The sequence below is a fragment of the Habropoda laboriosa genome, unplaced genomic scaffold (genome assembly GCF_001263275.1).
Source record: "Habropoda laboriosa isolate 0110345459 unplaced genomic scaffold, ASM126327v1 scaffold33, whole genome shotgun sequence".
NCBI classification, from domain to species: domain Eukaryota; kingdom Metazoa; phylum Arthropoda; class Insecta; order Hymenoptera; family Apidae; genus Habropoda; species Habropoda laboriosa.
The window spans coordinates 3,216,125-3,229,573 of NW_017100187.1; the positions used below are offsets into that span (position 1 = coordinate 3,216,125).

The 13,449-nt window shown below is 43.4% G+C and overlaps 4 protein-coding genes across 8 annotated transcripts in view; 2 read left to right on the forward strand and 2 right to left on the reverse strand.

The window, feature by feature from the left end:
• Positions 1-1,773, reverse strand: part of LOC108579706 (Golgi-specific brefeldin A-resistance guanine nucleotide exchange factor 1) — a 7,475-nt gene extending 5,702 nt beyond the window's left edge. Inside the window, 5 exon segments of the mRNA XM_017943299.1 lie at positions 1-488; positions 576-682; positions 760-987; positions 1,064-1,262; positions 1,488-1,773. The exon segment at positions 1-488 is cut by the window's left edge and continues 469 nt beyond it. Of these exon segments, the coding sequence (XP_017798788.1) occupies positions 1-488; positions 576-682; positions 760-987; positions 1,064-1,262; positions 1,488-1,619 (1,154 nt within the window). The 5' untranslated portion in view covers positions 1,620-1,773.
• A 268-nt stretch (positions 1,774-2,041) lies between these two features.
• Positions 2,042-3,393, forward strand: LOC108579629 (glutaredoxin-C4-like). 5 transcript variants are annotated; one of them, XM_017943212.1, is made up of 4 exons: positions 2,042-2,263; positions 2,690-2,876; positions 2,932-3,062; positions 3,137-3,384. In XM_017943212.1, exons 3-4 carry the CDS (start codon positions 2,964-2,966, stop codon positions 3,332-3,334), a joined length of 297 nt encoding a protein of 98 aa, XP_017798701.1. In that variant the 5' UTR covers positions 2,042-2,263; positions 2,690-2,876; positions 2,932-2,963; the 3' UTR covers positions 3,335-3,384. The 5 variants fall into 5 exon arrangements, with proteins under 5 accessions (XP_017798701.1, XP_017798704.1, XP_017798699.1 ...); XM_017943210.1 differs by lacking the exon at positions 2,042-2,263 and adding an exon at positions 2,285-2,387; XM_017943215.1 differs by lacking the exon at positions 2,690-2,876 and having other exon boundaries at positions 3,137-3,393.
• A 313-nt stretch (positions 3,394-3,706) lies between these two features.
• On the forward strand, positions 3,707-4,871 carry LOC108579641 (group XIIA secretory phospholipase A2). The gene is made up of 3 exons (XM_017943227.1): positions 3,707-4,006; positions 4,406-4,473; positions 4,545-4,871. Exons 1-3 carry the CDS (start codon positions 3,766-3,768, stop codon positions 4,860-4,862), a joined length of 627 nt encoding a protein of 208 aa, XP_017798716.1. The 5' UTR covers positions 3,707-3,765; the 3' UTR covers positions 4,863-4,871.
• Positions 4,872-8,026: 3,155 nt separating this feature from the next.
• Positions 8,027-13,449, reverse strand: part of LOC108579510 (histone acetyltransferase KAT6A-like) — a 16,224-nt gene continuing 10,801 nt past the window's right edge. Inside the window, 1 exon segment of the mRNA XM_017943054.1 lies at positions 8,027-13,449. This exon segment is cut by the window's right edge and continues 26 nt beyond it. Coding sequence (XP_017798543.1) covers positions 8,686-13,449 — 4,764 coding nt within the window. The 3' untranslated portion in view covers positions 8,027-8,685.

Sequence of the window (13,449 nt, forward strand, 5' to 3'; positions counted from 1 at the left end):
TTTTCTCCTTTAGATAGAGTTGTTACTTTCTTTCTTTCATTTTCTTCATTCGTTTCTTCCTTCTTTGAAACATGCTCTGTTTCACTCACAATCTTTCTCTTATCCGTCGTTTCATTGTTATTTCCTTTACAACATTCTTTCGTATTCTTCGGATCCTCCTTTTTCCTCTTTACATCCGATTCGTCTTCCGGCTTGATGGTTCCGCTCGTCTCATTTACATCTTTCCCACTATTATCCTTGCTATCCTTTTTTTCTTCCTCTGCTTTTTCAACACCTCCATGATCTAAAGAACCTTGCATATCAACAATATTTCCTGCAACGCTAACAGGTGTTACCAAATTACTCGATCTGGCTCTTTCCGTTGGACTAACAACTTGACTTTCCGTATCGCCTACACTATCGGTATTCACTTTTATCTTCTGCTTAGAATAACTTTTATTTCTTCGGTTTTTACTTCGAGTATTTTCCATACTATTCGCTCTCATTTTCTACCAAAAAAGTATTAAAAACAGAGTATTAGAAACTTATCCTATTCCAATTTCTAACTTATCCTCTGATACCTTCCAACAACTCACCTTCATATTCGATAAGACCCTTGTATCATCTGCAAATTGCGGTAATCGAGTGAAAAGATGCTGCACCATATCTCTCAAACAGTGTTCCGCCGTTCTTCTCAATAATTCTGCGATCCAAGAAACCTTGTTAAAATTAATAAATTGCTGAAATAAAGAGGAATATAAATACATTCAAAATTCATACCACTCAGACGTGTTTCGAAGCATATTCTAAAGCAACTCAGCATAATTTCACAGATACTTTCGTTCGAAAGATAATCTCCAGCTGGTGATAACATAAGAGCCCTCAAAACCTGAAGTATTCTCATTAAAACAACTCCATCTCCTGATGCATCAGTCCCGACAAACCTTGCGTGCGTAACAGCATCTGCGATAGCCTCTACACATTGTGCTATTGCAGGATGATCGGATTCTGTGAAAATAGGTTTCATATGTTGACAAAAGTAGTAACAAGATAAATATGTCAACAACTAAGATGCTGTACAGACCTACTAAACCATAAGATATCATTTTATTAACAGCTGATAGTGCAAGACTTGTAACAGGCCCAGTTGTTTCCTCTGACCTGATAATTTCCAGAAAGGGAGCCAGAAACACTCCTGGTTCTAAGCAAGATAAATCTTTTGCTTCGTTCAGTGCCTCTTTCAAACTGAACAATCCTTTTATAAGAGCATCCTGATCGTCATCCTTAAAAATAAACATAAAAATTTAAATGCAATTAATTGTGTTAAATCGCTTTAACATTTATTCAAACATAACTCTCTCTCTCTCTCTCTCTCTCTCTCTCTATATATATATATATTTGATCTGATAACGACCAAAATAAATCCACGTGATAATGACATGTATTAACGTAATAGGTAATTAGCAGACCAAGGGCTGTCACTTTTCAAATTGAAACATATGTTTTACCATAAATAGAAGTAACTGTGAGGAAGACCATCGAGCACCTCCTCGTCGCATAGCCGTTACCAGAAGGCACACTTCACCCTCGACGACGTATAAGCCGCCTGCTGGATAGGCCATTTTCTCGATTCTGCCCATCTTTTTTAAAACACTTGTCCTTTACACCATCTTTATTCCGAGGAAACCTTAAAAATTATTCGATAATCCGTAACGTCAAGTGTCAAGGGAACACTTCCAACACGATAGTCATTGAATTTTCAATTCAAATAGACGTTCACAAGCTGATTGTGTATTTTCGTCATCTCAGAATGTGCCATCTGGTGCACAAATTAAAAGTCACGAACATGTATAATACAGATGGACAAATCATTTTTCAACAAAAATACTTACACTGCTTATCAGCATTATCATGTTACTTCGATATTGCAATATCCGATTAAACTCGGAAATTTTTTCACAGTTCGACAATTGAATTTTCAAATATATATGTACATATATATATTTAAATACACACACTTCCACAAATCGATCATATATGTACTTTAATTCAATCTCGACATTCTGTTGAATAATTCTATTGTTGATAAACTTTCCAATTTGTTTTAAAACGTTAAGAAACTACAAGTTTAATGTCATATCTCGTAAGATTTCATCACGTTAAACGTATCACAGCGTGGAATTCTAGATTAGCAGATTGTACAACATAAGTATAAAGCTTAAGTTTCCAGTGGACACATCATCAGGTTATAGACGAAGCAGCTTTCTCTATTTTGCCACTTACAGTAAGTGGATTAGACAAATTATTTAAAAAGGGGAACAGATAATTCATATACATATATATATATATAAGTGTATGTATTACATAATGTAGCAAGTCGTTTTTGTACTTCGAAAAATAAAAGTGTGGTACGTTAGTTTCCCCACTGACACGTTTCGTGTCATTGGTACATTAATGTATTCTTAATATTTATTCATCAAATCCATTTTCAAGCAAAATAATATATAATCAACGCATAATGTTTACTTGTAAACCGTAGAATTTGCGTTTAAATATTCTGCGAGAAAAATCGATTTCTTTCGCGATAGTCTTTTGTTCGTAATATACAACGAACAACGTCGAAAAGAAAAATTTACGTCAGTCAAAACGTCAAATATGTATTACTTTTTGAATCGAAAATTTCAAAGCAACATGTATACAATTTCTTCAGCTTTAATCAGTGGCATGTCGAAAATAATTGTCGGAAACGGTCCGGCTTCAGCAGTCGAGGAGAAAAATTATGAGACAGGTGGTTAAAAGTACCCCAATAATCGTTAATTTCATGGAAATGTTAATAACGTGCACGAAGAGAAATTATGCGTTTTCAATGATCCATTGACATCGGAATTAAAGCACAGGTATCATTGTTCTATAACATTAACAATCCTCGTTAATTTAACATGTTTAATTTAGTTTGCAGCATAGCGGAAGCACCCGAAGAAATCATGTCTATGTCGAAAGAGGAAATTAATCAGCTGATTGCGTCAAACAGTGTAGTGATATTTTCTAAAACAAAATGTCCTTATTGTAAAATGGCTAAACAGGTAACGGTAGAGTAGCTTCAACCCATACAACTATACAATTTCTATTACTTTACATAATCTGTCATGTGTTCCAGGTGTTTGATAATTTGCATAAAAAATATATAGCTATCGAGCTGGATGAGAGAGAGGATGGCGATAAGATCCAAACTATATTGGGTGAAATGACAGGTGCCAGAACAGTACCCAGAGTGTTTGTAAAAGGAGTGTGCCTAGGAGGTGGGACAGACGTGAAGAAATTGTACGACAATGGAGAGTTGGAAAAGAAATTTTAATATGCTACCTCTGTCAATTCTGTATCACAAGATTCTACATTATTTATTGGTCCCTTGTATCGAATTAATAAAAATTATTGCTTAAACAACGAAGATTTTGAATAATCACTAGCATTCCCATAATAATTGTAATGGGTAAATAATTGTACGATGGCAATTAATTACTGGATGGATTAAAAAATAAACCAGTTATTTCGAATTTTCGTAGGAGACGATTTATTTTTTATTTTCATTGAAATCGGCGTATGCGCGTGCATACCTCTATATGCCAATTATAACGAAAATATATTGCGAGAACTATTTCATCGTTCGTCACCACGTACATAACTACAATCGAGCGTACCTCTATGTGAGTCAATTTACCTAAAAATACGCAGAGACAGATCAGTGGAAGAAACAGTGTACACCAGTAGTGGTTTTATCGTGGGCATATGAAAATGGATCTTTCCCAATATCGAAAAGCTTTAATTTACGTTTTGACTTTCCTCGCTTACGCGTGGTCAGGCTATGGAGCTGGTTTACTATCCAACTTAAGGGACGCTGTATTATCAGCAGAATCGGTATTTCAAGATTTATTTGAAAATGCAATCACTGTAGCTAGAAAAATTAAGGACATACACGAGGTATTTGACGCAGCAGTGGAAGAAAACTGTGTTTTTCAATGTCCAGGAGGTACGTACTTAACCTATACGTAGTGTAATCGCTATACTTGCAGTGTTAAAGCTACTTCACGCGGTACTGATGGACAAACACTTTGATACGATACGATAGGATAACGTCATAATACACTTGGTGCATCTAACTTTTCTTAGCTATTTCGGTGGATTATGCAACTTGCATGATTGCAAGCGATGGGAAAGAAAGAGGAAAAAATATTGTGTTACGGGGAGTAGAACAATTAGCGGAAGTAAAATGCACACACATACATATCTATACAGAATGTATAGATTAGACCTATGTGAAAAAGTAGCTAGCGCGTATATATGTACATATTTCCGACGTGGTTAAATCTAATTGGTCGCGGTAGAATTGATAAGTTTGCGATGTGAAAATACTTTGTGACGATTTCAGGAATAACGCCGAAACCGGATTGGAATCATAAGGCGCAAAGTAACGGATGCGGTTCTCTGGGAATCGAAGTAGGCAAATGTTTGCTTGTCGATAATCACAAAGCGACATGTGGATTTCATCTTGGACTTGATGATTTCAGATAAATCAAGAGTACCTGCCACTCGCAGAAATGACAAAATGTTGCGACGCCCATGACATCTGTTACGATACTTGCAACTCTGATAAGGAGAAATGTGATTTGGAGTTTAAGAGATGCTTGTATAGATATTGCGACGGGTATCAATCATCCGCCATAATGAATACGTGTAAAGCTGCGGCGAAAATGCTTTTCACGGGTACGACTGCTTTAGGATGCAAGAGTTATATCGACGCACAAAAGGAGGCTTGTTATTGCGGAGATAAGTGGAATAAGAATAAGAAGCCGAAAAAAGCTGCTCAAGCTGGCGGAGAATTATAAGAAGAATCAAAGGACTGTAATTAAACGAAAGGTGTTTCAGGCACACGTTTCCGTTTGTGAATCTCTGACGATTGATTATTAATCGCGCGATTTTATACCGGTCTGTTTGTATGTATTTACGTACTACCTCGCGTATATTCGTGAGAAGAAGTTGAAAGTTTCTGAGAAAGAAATTGTATCGATAGAGAATACAAAGACTGTTTGACATATTCGACGATAGAAAACTAGTAAATATAAATTCAGATAATCTGAAAATTGATCGGTGTTTTTTTCCTCCTAGCCTGGTGACAAGATCATTTGTATTCCAAGTATTTGAATTTTAACCGGCTCGTCTTTGTTTTTACAAAGAAACAAAGGAAGATCTATTTTCTGTTTTCATTGTCGATATCGCTTCAACTTCAGGTTTTGGCGAGAAAAAAAAAGTATTGGTAAAAAAAATTGTCAAGTAATGCGGCACGCGGCAGGACTCTGTGCGGCGATTCCCCTGGTATTATAATATCTCGTCGAAAGATCACATTGAGGCCGGGTGCCCGCAGCCTCCGCAAAGATATCTCTCTCTCTCTCTCTCTCTCTCTCTCTCTCTCTCTCTCTCGTTTGCCGATGATGTATCCGACGAGGTGTCCGTTTCGAAGGTGGACTCCTTTTCGTCGCAACTATCAAAGATAATACATAAAAGCGTACCTTTTGTACCTTTCACCTTTGGGTAGCGTAGATGACCGTCCCGGAAAGAATAAGAGAGCCGTGAACGGCTGTGAACAGCGAGCCAATGGAAAGGAAATAATAAAATATCGGGCGACTAATCCGTTTATCATCTTCTTTTTGCGGTTACGTAGTAAAAAGCCTAAAGAACACGTAACTGTGATTGCACGATCGGCTGGGAAATTATGGGCCCAAATGACTCCAGAGCAAAGAAAGAAATACATAGACTTGGCAAACGCCGAGAGAAAAAGGCGAGAAGAACAAAAAAGGAGACGAAAGTCGAGGTAATTGCGTGTCTGCAACACAAATTTACAACGGCTTCGAACTTTGCTTGTTCATCGTCCAAGTACATATAATCTTTTATTCGTTGTCAGAAGAAGATACTGAGAAAGGAAGAAGAAGAAGAAACGTCTGTACGGGGAACCACGGAGGAAAAGAGTCGAAAGAAATTTGATCAGTGAACGCGTGCTGCTGCTACACCGAACACTACACTCATAAATAGTACACGTTTTCGTTGCAAGTTCTTACGTTGCTTTCACATTCCTGTAAAATATGTCTGAAAAGCCATAATTTTTTATTCCTTTTTATTTGTTAGTAGTTTTTTTTTTTTAGCTCTATGTACAATAAATATTGATATATTTTTACACTATCAATGACCTTTCTTTTTTTTTTTTTTGTTATCCTTCAAGAATTACGCTAAAAACTAGGCAACTCCTTGCCTCTCGCTCTTATAGTCTCGTCTGAAAAAATTAAATTCGTAACGTACTATAAATATATTATTTGTTCGTGACCATTCCCCGAAGCGTCGTGCACAAGAGGGAAATTACAATAGAACGTACACGAACGAGCACCATTTTAAATTTCCCACAAAGAGGTTGAAGGAATGAAGTTCTCGCCCCTCCTCTTCTAATTCGATACAAAAAATAATTTCAGCGTAACTTTCGCGACGCTCCGTGGAAGAGCTCTTTACGCAGTTATAATTCTTCTCGAAACTAGCGTACGTGCCCTCTCGCTCAATAATAGATAATAAAAACATTACGTACAATAGAGAGTAACGAATGAATGTAACGAACGAGGTGTGTGTATGCGCGCGCGCGCGTGTCTGTGGATGGATGAGTGTGTGCGTACACTACAAGGCATTGGGACTGAGTGAAATGTAACTATATATCGTGACGTGGATGATGACGACGACGACAACGACGATGAGGGTGGTGATTGTGATGACGATGACAGAACAACAACAATAATAATAATATTAATAAAAGTAGTAATAATTATAATGGTAATAATAATAGTAGCGATGACGATGACGAGGATGGGGATGAGAATGAAAATGGGGATGACGATGATGATGACGATAACGAAGACGATGATGAAGATCAGAATGATAATAATAATAATAATAATAGCAGTAGTAGTAGTAGTAGCAGTAGTAGTAGTAGCAGTAGTAGTAGTAGCAGTAGTAGAAGTAGTAGTAGTAGTAGTAGTAGTAGCAGTAGTAGCAGTAGGAGTAGCAGTAGTAGCAGTAGTAGTAGCAGTAGTAGTAGTAGTAGTAGTAGTAGTAGTAGTAGTAGTAGTAGTAGTAGTAGTAGTAGTAGTAGTAGTAGTAGTAGTAGTAGTAGTAGCAGTAGTAGTAGTAGTAGTAGTAGTAGCAGTAGTAGTAGTAGTAGTAGTAGTAGCAGTAGTAGTAGTAGTAGTAGTAGTAGTAGTAGTAGTAGTAGTAGTAGTAGTAGTAGTAGTAGTAGTAGTAGTAGTGGTAGTGGTAGTGGTAGTAGTAGTAGTAGTAGTAGAAATAAACAAAATAATAATAATAGTGGTAATAATAGCAATAGCTGTGGTGTAGTAATAGTAACAGCAGCGGTAGCGGTAATAAGAAATATGATAATGTCGACGAAGATGACGTAGACAAGAATGATATCGTATGAGGAGGTCATAAACGAGAAACGTCGTGTTAACACCGATGATAAAAACGACGATTACCGGTCAATGAGAACGAACGAGTCGACGACGATTATCCCGTTGACGATGATAATAATTAATTTGCAATAGTACAATTATAATTATTATAATAGTAGTATAAGTATTTTATGATACAGTAAAGTACAGCGTGCCTCGAAGAAAACGTAAACAACAACGTTCAACAATCGATAATATCAAACAGAATATTCTTTGTAAGTATTTATGTGTAGTACATATATATACATATACATATAACCATATACGTATAGTGTATATATATATACTATAATACACAAAACATAACACCGTTGCAGTTTTGGGAGGGAATGCCCTACTAAAAATAGGTATCCATTTTGTCGATCGTGGATCGAAGGAGTGATAGATTATTATATACATACATACATTGCATGCACACATGCCTTCATTCGCGCGTGCACCTTCACACGCAAGCACGCATGCACACACCGCCACACGGCGAACACAAACACCCACACGTGTATCGATCGATCGACATTCGAGTTAGTGGGTCGTCACTTTAAATGCACAAATTACGAGCCCGAATATCGCCTTTCGCTCATTCGATACCGCAACATTGTACTTGGTACGTACACGTACGTACACCCCTTCGTCCCTGGTAATCACGCAAGGCTCTCATTATATACGCACACATACGCAGACGCACACACAAAATCTGCATACTACTCACATTCGTTTGGGCATACACTCAACAAGTTGAGAATCCGTTTAACACGAGCTCTTCTTGATTCTTACGATGCAAACACTTCCGTTATTTTCTACTTTCATGGACTCTGGCTGCGTACATAACGTCTAACTGCGTATAAAGACAAGGAGGAGGGTGGTAATCAGAAGGGGATGAGCAAGAGAGAAGAGAGGAGGTGTGTTTAAGGTAACGCGAAAGGAGACGACGACAGCAGTTGGTTAGAAGGAAAAGCTGAAAGGCCTGTTGTTCACGCACGCTCGCGAAAAGGAGAAACGAATGGAAGCGAATGCAAGAAAGTAGAAAAGGTCCGAGTACGTGACGCATTACAGGACTCGGTATCGAAGAGAGCATTAACTCGTGTGTGTGTGTGTGTGTGTCCAACGTTTAAACGACGATGGTGCCCGTGGTTTAAGAGAGTGTGCGCTTAGGTGAGTGGGCCTGCTGCTAACGCGGCCTCATCGAACTATTTAGGGGCTGCATGAGACCTCCGTTTATGTAACCGTGATAGGTAGTGTAGACCGCGGCCGGATTCTGCTGGTGAGGGTCTTGAGGGTACGGTGCAGGTACGTTTACGACTCCGACGGGCAATTGGCTGGCTTGATTCATGAAGCCACCAAGTTGAGCTGCTTGATTCATATAACCGGTGGCAGGCTGTGCCACCCGGTAACCGTACTGAGCCATGAGATTCGTGTTCAACGCCACGTTAGGGCTGACCCTGCTGGCGGCGCTCTGCATTTGCGGACAGGTACTTGCCGGATCGAGAGTCTGCCGATAGAGGCTCTCGCTTGGATACGGTTGGGTCAAAGAGGCCATGTTCGCGTTCGCGGAAGACCTGGAGGTCGATCTGCTAGGCGGGCCGGGAGTTGTCGGTGGAACGGTGTTCACGTTGTAATAATTCTTCGCATAGCCAAGAGGTACTTGAGGCGGTGTCGGCAACTGCCTCGAGGTCTGCGGCGGTGTCATAGTGTGCGGAATCGGAGGCGGTGGCGTCAGGTTCATCGCAGGCGGCGGAGTAGGTGGTATCATCTCCAGACCGTTGGTCAATTGCTGCAGCTTTGCCAGGCTGCACGAGTTGGTGGTTTGGTGGTTTCCGGAGGCTGACAAAGAAGGCGCAGGTGTGTGCGAATGAGGCGGCATCGCGCTCGTTTGGATGTAAAAGTTGGTGGCTGTGGTGCAGGGCGTAGGTGCGCCGGATCTGCTGCTTCGATGTTGGATCACGTAGGTGTTTTGCGTGGGAAAGGTTTGCGAGGCAACGGCCATGTAGTTCCCTTGCGAAATAACGGCCATGTTGTGCGAGTGAGCAGAATGCGTGTGAGAATGCGGATGAGGCACGGGCGGTACGCTCATCGACGAAGACTGCTGATACTGGGGCGGTACGTGCGTCGTGTGTGCTACCGTCGTATGACTGGCATGGGATGAGCTCGTGTGACTTACGTGAGAGCTCGTGTGCTGAGACGAGGCTTGAGCGTGCGACGTAGGAGGCGTGGTTCGATGCGACCTGCTACTCTGTTGTGCCGACGACCTAGACCTATGCGTCGTCTGAGAACTGCTAGCTCTCTTATTACTGTGAGATTGTGTCTGCGATTGCGGCGGAGGTGGCGGCGGCTGTTGCTGTTGCTGCTGTTGTTGCTGCTGCTGCTGCTGATGCTGATGCGCCGATGGTTGTTGAGGTTGTTGTTGCGGTGGTTGCTGAGACTGACTATGCGCCATAGTCTGATTCTGCGTTTGTTGAGCCAAAGATAACTGCATCGGTTGCGGCGTGTGGGACGGTGGTAGAGGTTGCGGTGTGTGACTTTGTGGCATCGGCTGGGGACTCTGAGTCGGTATGCTTTGCGGCGTGTGAGATTGAGAGAGTGGCTGCGGAGTGTGTGACTGAGGTAACGGTTGCGGCGTGTGACTCTGCGGAAGAGGCTGCGGACTCTGCGTCTGCATACTCTGAGGGGTGTGCGACTGTGGCGTACGCGGTTGCTGAAGGGGTTGCGGCGTATGGGGTGGCTGTTGATGCATCGGATGTATGCCGACGTGCGTCGACGGAGCGTGTTGCTGGGACATGGAACAATCGGCGTACGGTACTTGCGGCGATATATTCACGGCGACCGAACTAACTGGCGGCGTTGTTATCTGCATGGAAGCTGCGGAAATTGGAACGGTAACGGAGGATGGCATCGACGGTAACGCGCTGGGTGGCCTCTCGACGCTGTTCTGCGACGCCAGGTCGCTAGCGATCGACGTCGGGGACTCGAGGCCCAGCTGACTCACGTCCAAATCGCATTGACCATAATGCAACGAGTGCACCGAGTTGGTGGTCGAGTCGGGTGTGTAGACTCCCATAGATGGTAAATCCGGTTGAGAGGGAGGAGTTCGTTTCACAGAGCCCGGATTGTCCAGGTGGGGCGTCGTTTTACCACTCTCCGGTGAATTCTGTTTCAACTCCTCGGTTTGTGTTTGCTGCAGATGGATCGACGTTTCTTGTTGATGCTCGATCACAGACAAAACTTTCTCCTGCGGCGTCAGCGGTTCCGTCTCGGGCGACGCCAGATTCGAAACTACAACAGAGGGCGACTCTTTCTTTTCCACAGGCATTATCGCGGCGGCGGGGGAAGTTTCAATCTTTGTCGGCCTCGTCGTCGACGACATCTCCTTCGAATTCTTTGACACCGACCTTTCGGAAATCGCATCGGTTTCTTTACAGCTATCTATATCCTGAGTAACAGCTTTCAACTTTTCCATTTCTCCCACTTCCTCTTTAGACGAAGAAGAAAGGTCAGGTACCAATTTCGACGTTTCCGTACTACAAGCTGCTTTTTCACTCTCCGAATGTTTGTCGCCGCCGCAACCTCCCTTCGTTGCTGCTTCGTTCCGTTCCCTCGTTTCACGTTCCTTCTCTTTCTCCTTCTCCTTCTCCTTCTCCTTCTCCTTCTCCTTCTCCTCCTCCTCTTCCTCCTCCTCCTCCTCTTCGTCATCCTCCTCGTCCTCTTCCTCTTCGTCCTCTTCATCATCCTCATCCTCCTCCCCGCCCCGTTTCCGTTCCTCAGTGACACGTGGCAGCTCCGACGATTCCGATTTCTGTAGGATAGTAGGCTGTTGCTTACCGGTAACGTCTTCCAATTCCCCCTTTTCTCGCGCACTATCTTCCGTCGTCTTCTCGGTTCGTTCGTTCAAACCGGGTTTTTCAACGGCACTGCCAGCACAACACCGTGCCACGGATTTCGGCCTTGGTGCAGGTACTTCTTCTTCTCCTTCGTCTTCGTCTCCTCCCTCGTATTCTCCTGGGCTCGCAGACGTGGCTACCTCTGTTGCCTTCGCCTTTGCCTTTGCCTTCGCCTTCGCCTTCACCTTCACCTTCGCCTTCGCTTTCGCTTTTGCCTTCGCCTTCGCTTTCGCCTTCGCCACCGCAGTGGTGCTGTCATTGGTGTTCTTAGCTGATTCTACTGCTGCGTTATCGTTACTTTCCTTTTCGGCAGGGACTAACAGCGAAATGGATGGCGGCGACGACGACGATGACGACGACGACGACGACGACGAGGACGACGACGAGGACGACGACGACGAGGACGACGACGAGGACGACGAGGACGACGACGACGAGGACGACGACGACGATTGCTGTTTGCTCGCCGTCACCGGAGTACCGGTCTTCTCGGTGGTGGCTGGTAGTGGAGACAACGACGGTGGAGGTATCACAGGGCTTTCCGCTCGATTTTTTGCGGGAGTTTCCGGTTTCAATTGTGGCATTCTTAAACTTTCCTTCTCCACTTTCGCTCTTCCTCGCCTCGACACCGAAGAACTTTTAACAATTTCCTTCCTCTCTTCTTTTCCGTTACACAGATTCTGTTCCAAACTTTTCTTTTCCTTCGCCTGTTTCGTCTGCAAGTATTTGGTTTGTCGACTGGTCACTTTTAACAATATATCGTCCACTTTGCACTGCTTCTTCGCCGGTTTTTGTACTAACGGCGATGATATCGATTCCACTGGCTTCGACTTGGAAGTAGACGAGGCCGACGATGACGACGAGGAGGACGACGACGAAGACGACGATGACGAGGATGACGTTGTTTCCACGTCGGTTAGGTTGTTCTTATCTTTCAACGAAACATCTTTCTCCTTCGTCCTGTCGTGCTCTCTCGATTTTTCTTTCTCCTTCTCTCGTTCCTTCTCCCTCTCCCTCTCCTTCTCTTTCTCTCTCAAGGATTCACGAGTTCTCTTTCTACAACTAACTTCGGACTTTTCCTCCTTTTCCTCGGGTTCAGTCTTCTCGGAATGTTTTCGTTTACGCAAAGGTGTGGTCGTGGTTGTAGCCGTGGTAGTAATGCTAGCTGCAGCAGATGCTACCAATTCACCGGCAAGAGATGCCTTGGCTGTTCTAATCCTTCGCCTAGACATGGTTGTTGTCGTCGTGGTCGTCATCGTCGTCGTTGCCGTCGTCGTTGTCGCAGCAGTCGTGGTAGTCGTCGCCGCGACCATCGTTGTTGCTGACGTGGATACCGATATGCTCGAAGATGATGTTGCCGCCGTCGTGGCCGATTTCGACGAATTTGCGCTTCTCGCAGATGCCACAGCTCGAGAACTCCTCGGAGTTGACCCAACGCTACTCCTTGATTCCGTTTCCATCGGTTCTTTAATCACATTCTCCGCCTGTACAGAAACGCTGTTGCGACTCTCCTTTACGGATTCTTTCGTTTCTCTGACCGCTTTCGACGTTTCTTTTACAGCCTCCCGGGAGGAAACGGCTGTATCCTTGTGGTGCTGCACGGCAGACCTCTGCGGAGTTTTCTGTTTCAACGGCGACGACCTCCTCTGTCCCAACCTCCTGCTTCTCGGTTTCTTCTTGATCTTAACCTTCTGAATCTTCTCGACGATCGCAGTCGACACGTGCTTGGGTTCTACCACAGGTGAACACTCGGAACTTGTGTCCCCGCTTTCTTCCGGACTTTGATACGGGTTTGGAATTTGCGTGAGCAACGGTATCCACCTAAGACAATCGGGATCTAATTTGATGCGGGAGCTCTTGCGTATTTTCGCCATATGAGCGTCCACTTTACTCCAATCGACTACCACAGCCACCTTCGAATTCCCTTCTCCGGGCAGATGAACCGACCTAACGAATCCCAGTAATTGCATCGCGGTTGCGATATCGTGAGCCGACACGCCTGTCTCCTTCGTTATATCACCCAATTTGATTTCCGTGGAATCTCTATGGGCGTCCAG

Excerpts from the sequence above, each read along its gene's own strand:
- LOC108579629 (XM_017943215.1), top strand. The coding sequence starts at position 2,964 with ATGTCTATGTCGAAAGAGGAAATTAATCAGCTGATTGCGTCAAACAGT. Across the intron at positions 3,063-3,136 it reads ATTGTAAAATGGCTAAACAG|GTGTTTGATAATTTGCATAA; the intron begins GTAACGGTAGAG and ends CATGTGTTCCAG.
- LOC108579641 (XM_017943227.1), top strand. The coding sequence starts at position 3,766 with ATGAAAATGGATCTTTCCCAATATCGAAAAGCTTTAATTTACGTTTTG. Across the intron at positions 4,007-4,405 it reads TGTTTTTCAATGTCCAGGAG|GAATAACGCCGAAACCGGAT; the intron begins GTACGTACTTAA and ends TGACGATTTCAG. Across the intron at positions 4,474-4,544 it reads GCGGTTCTCTGGGAATCGAA|ATAAATCAAGAGTACCTGCC; the intron begins GTAGGCAAATGT and ends TGATGATTTCAG.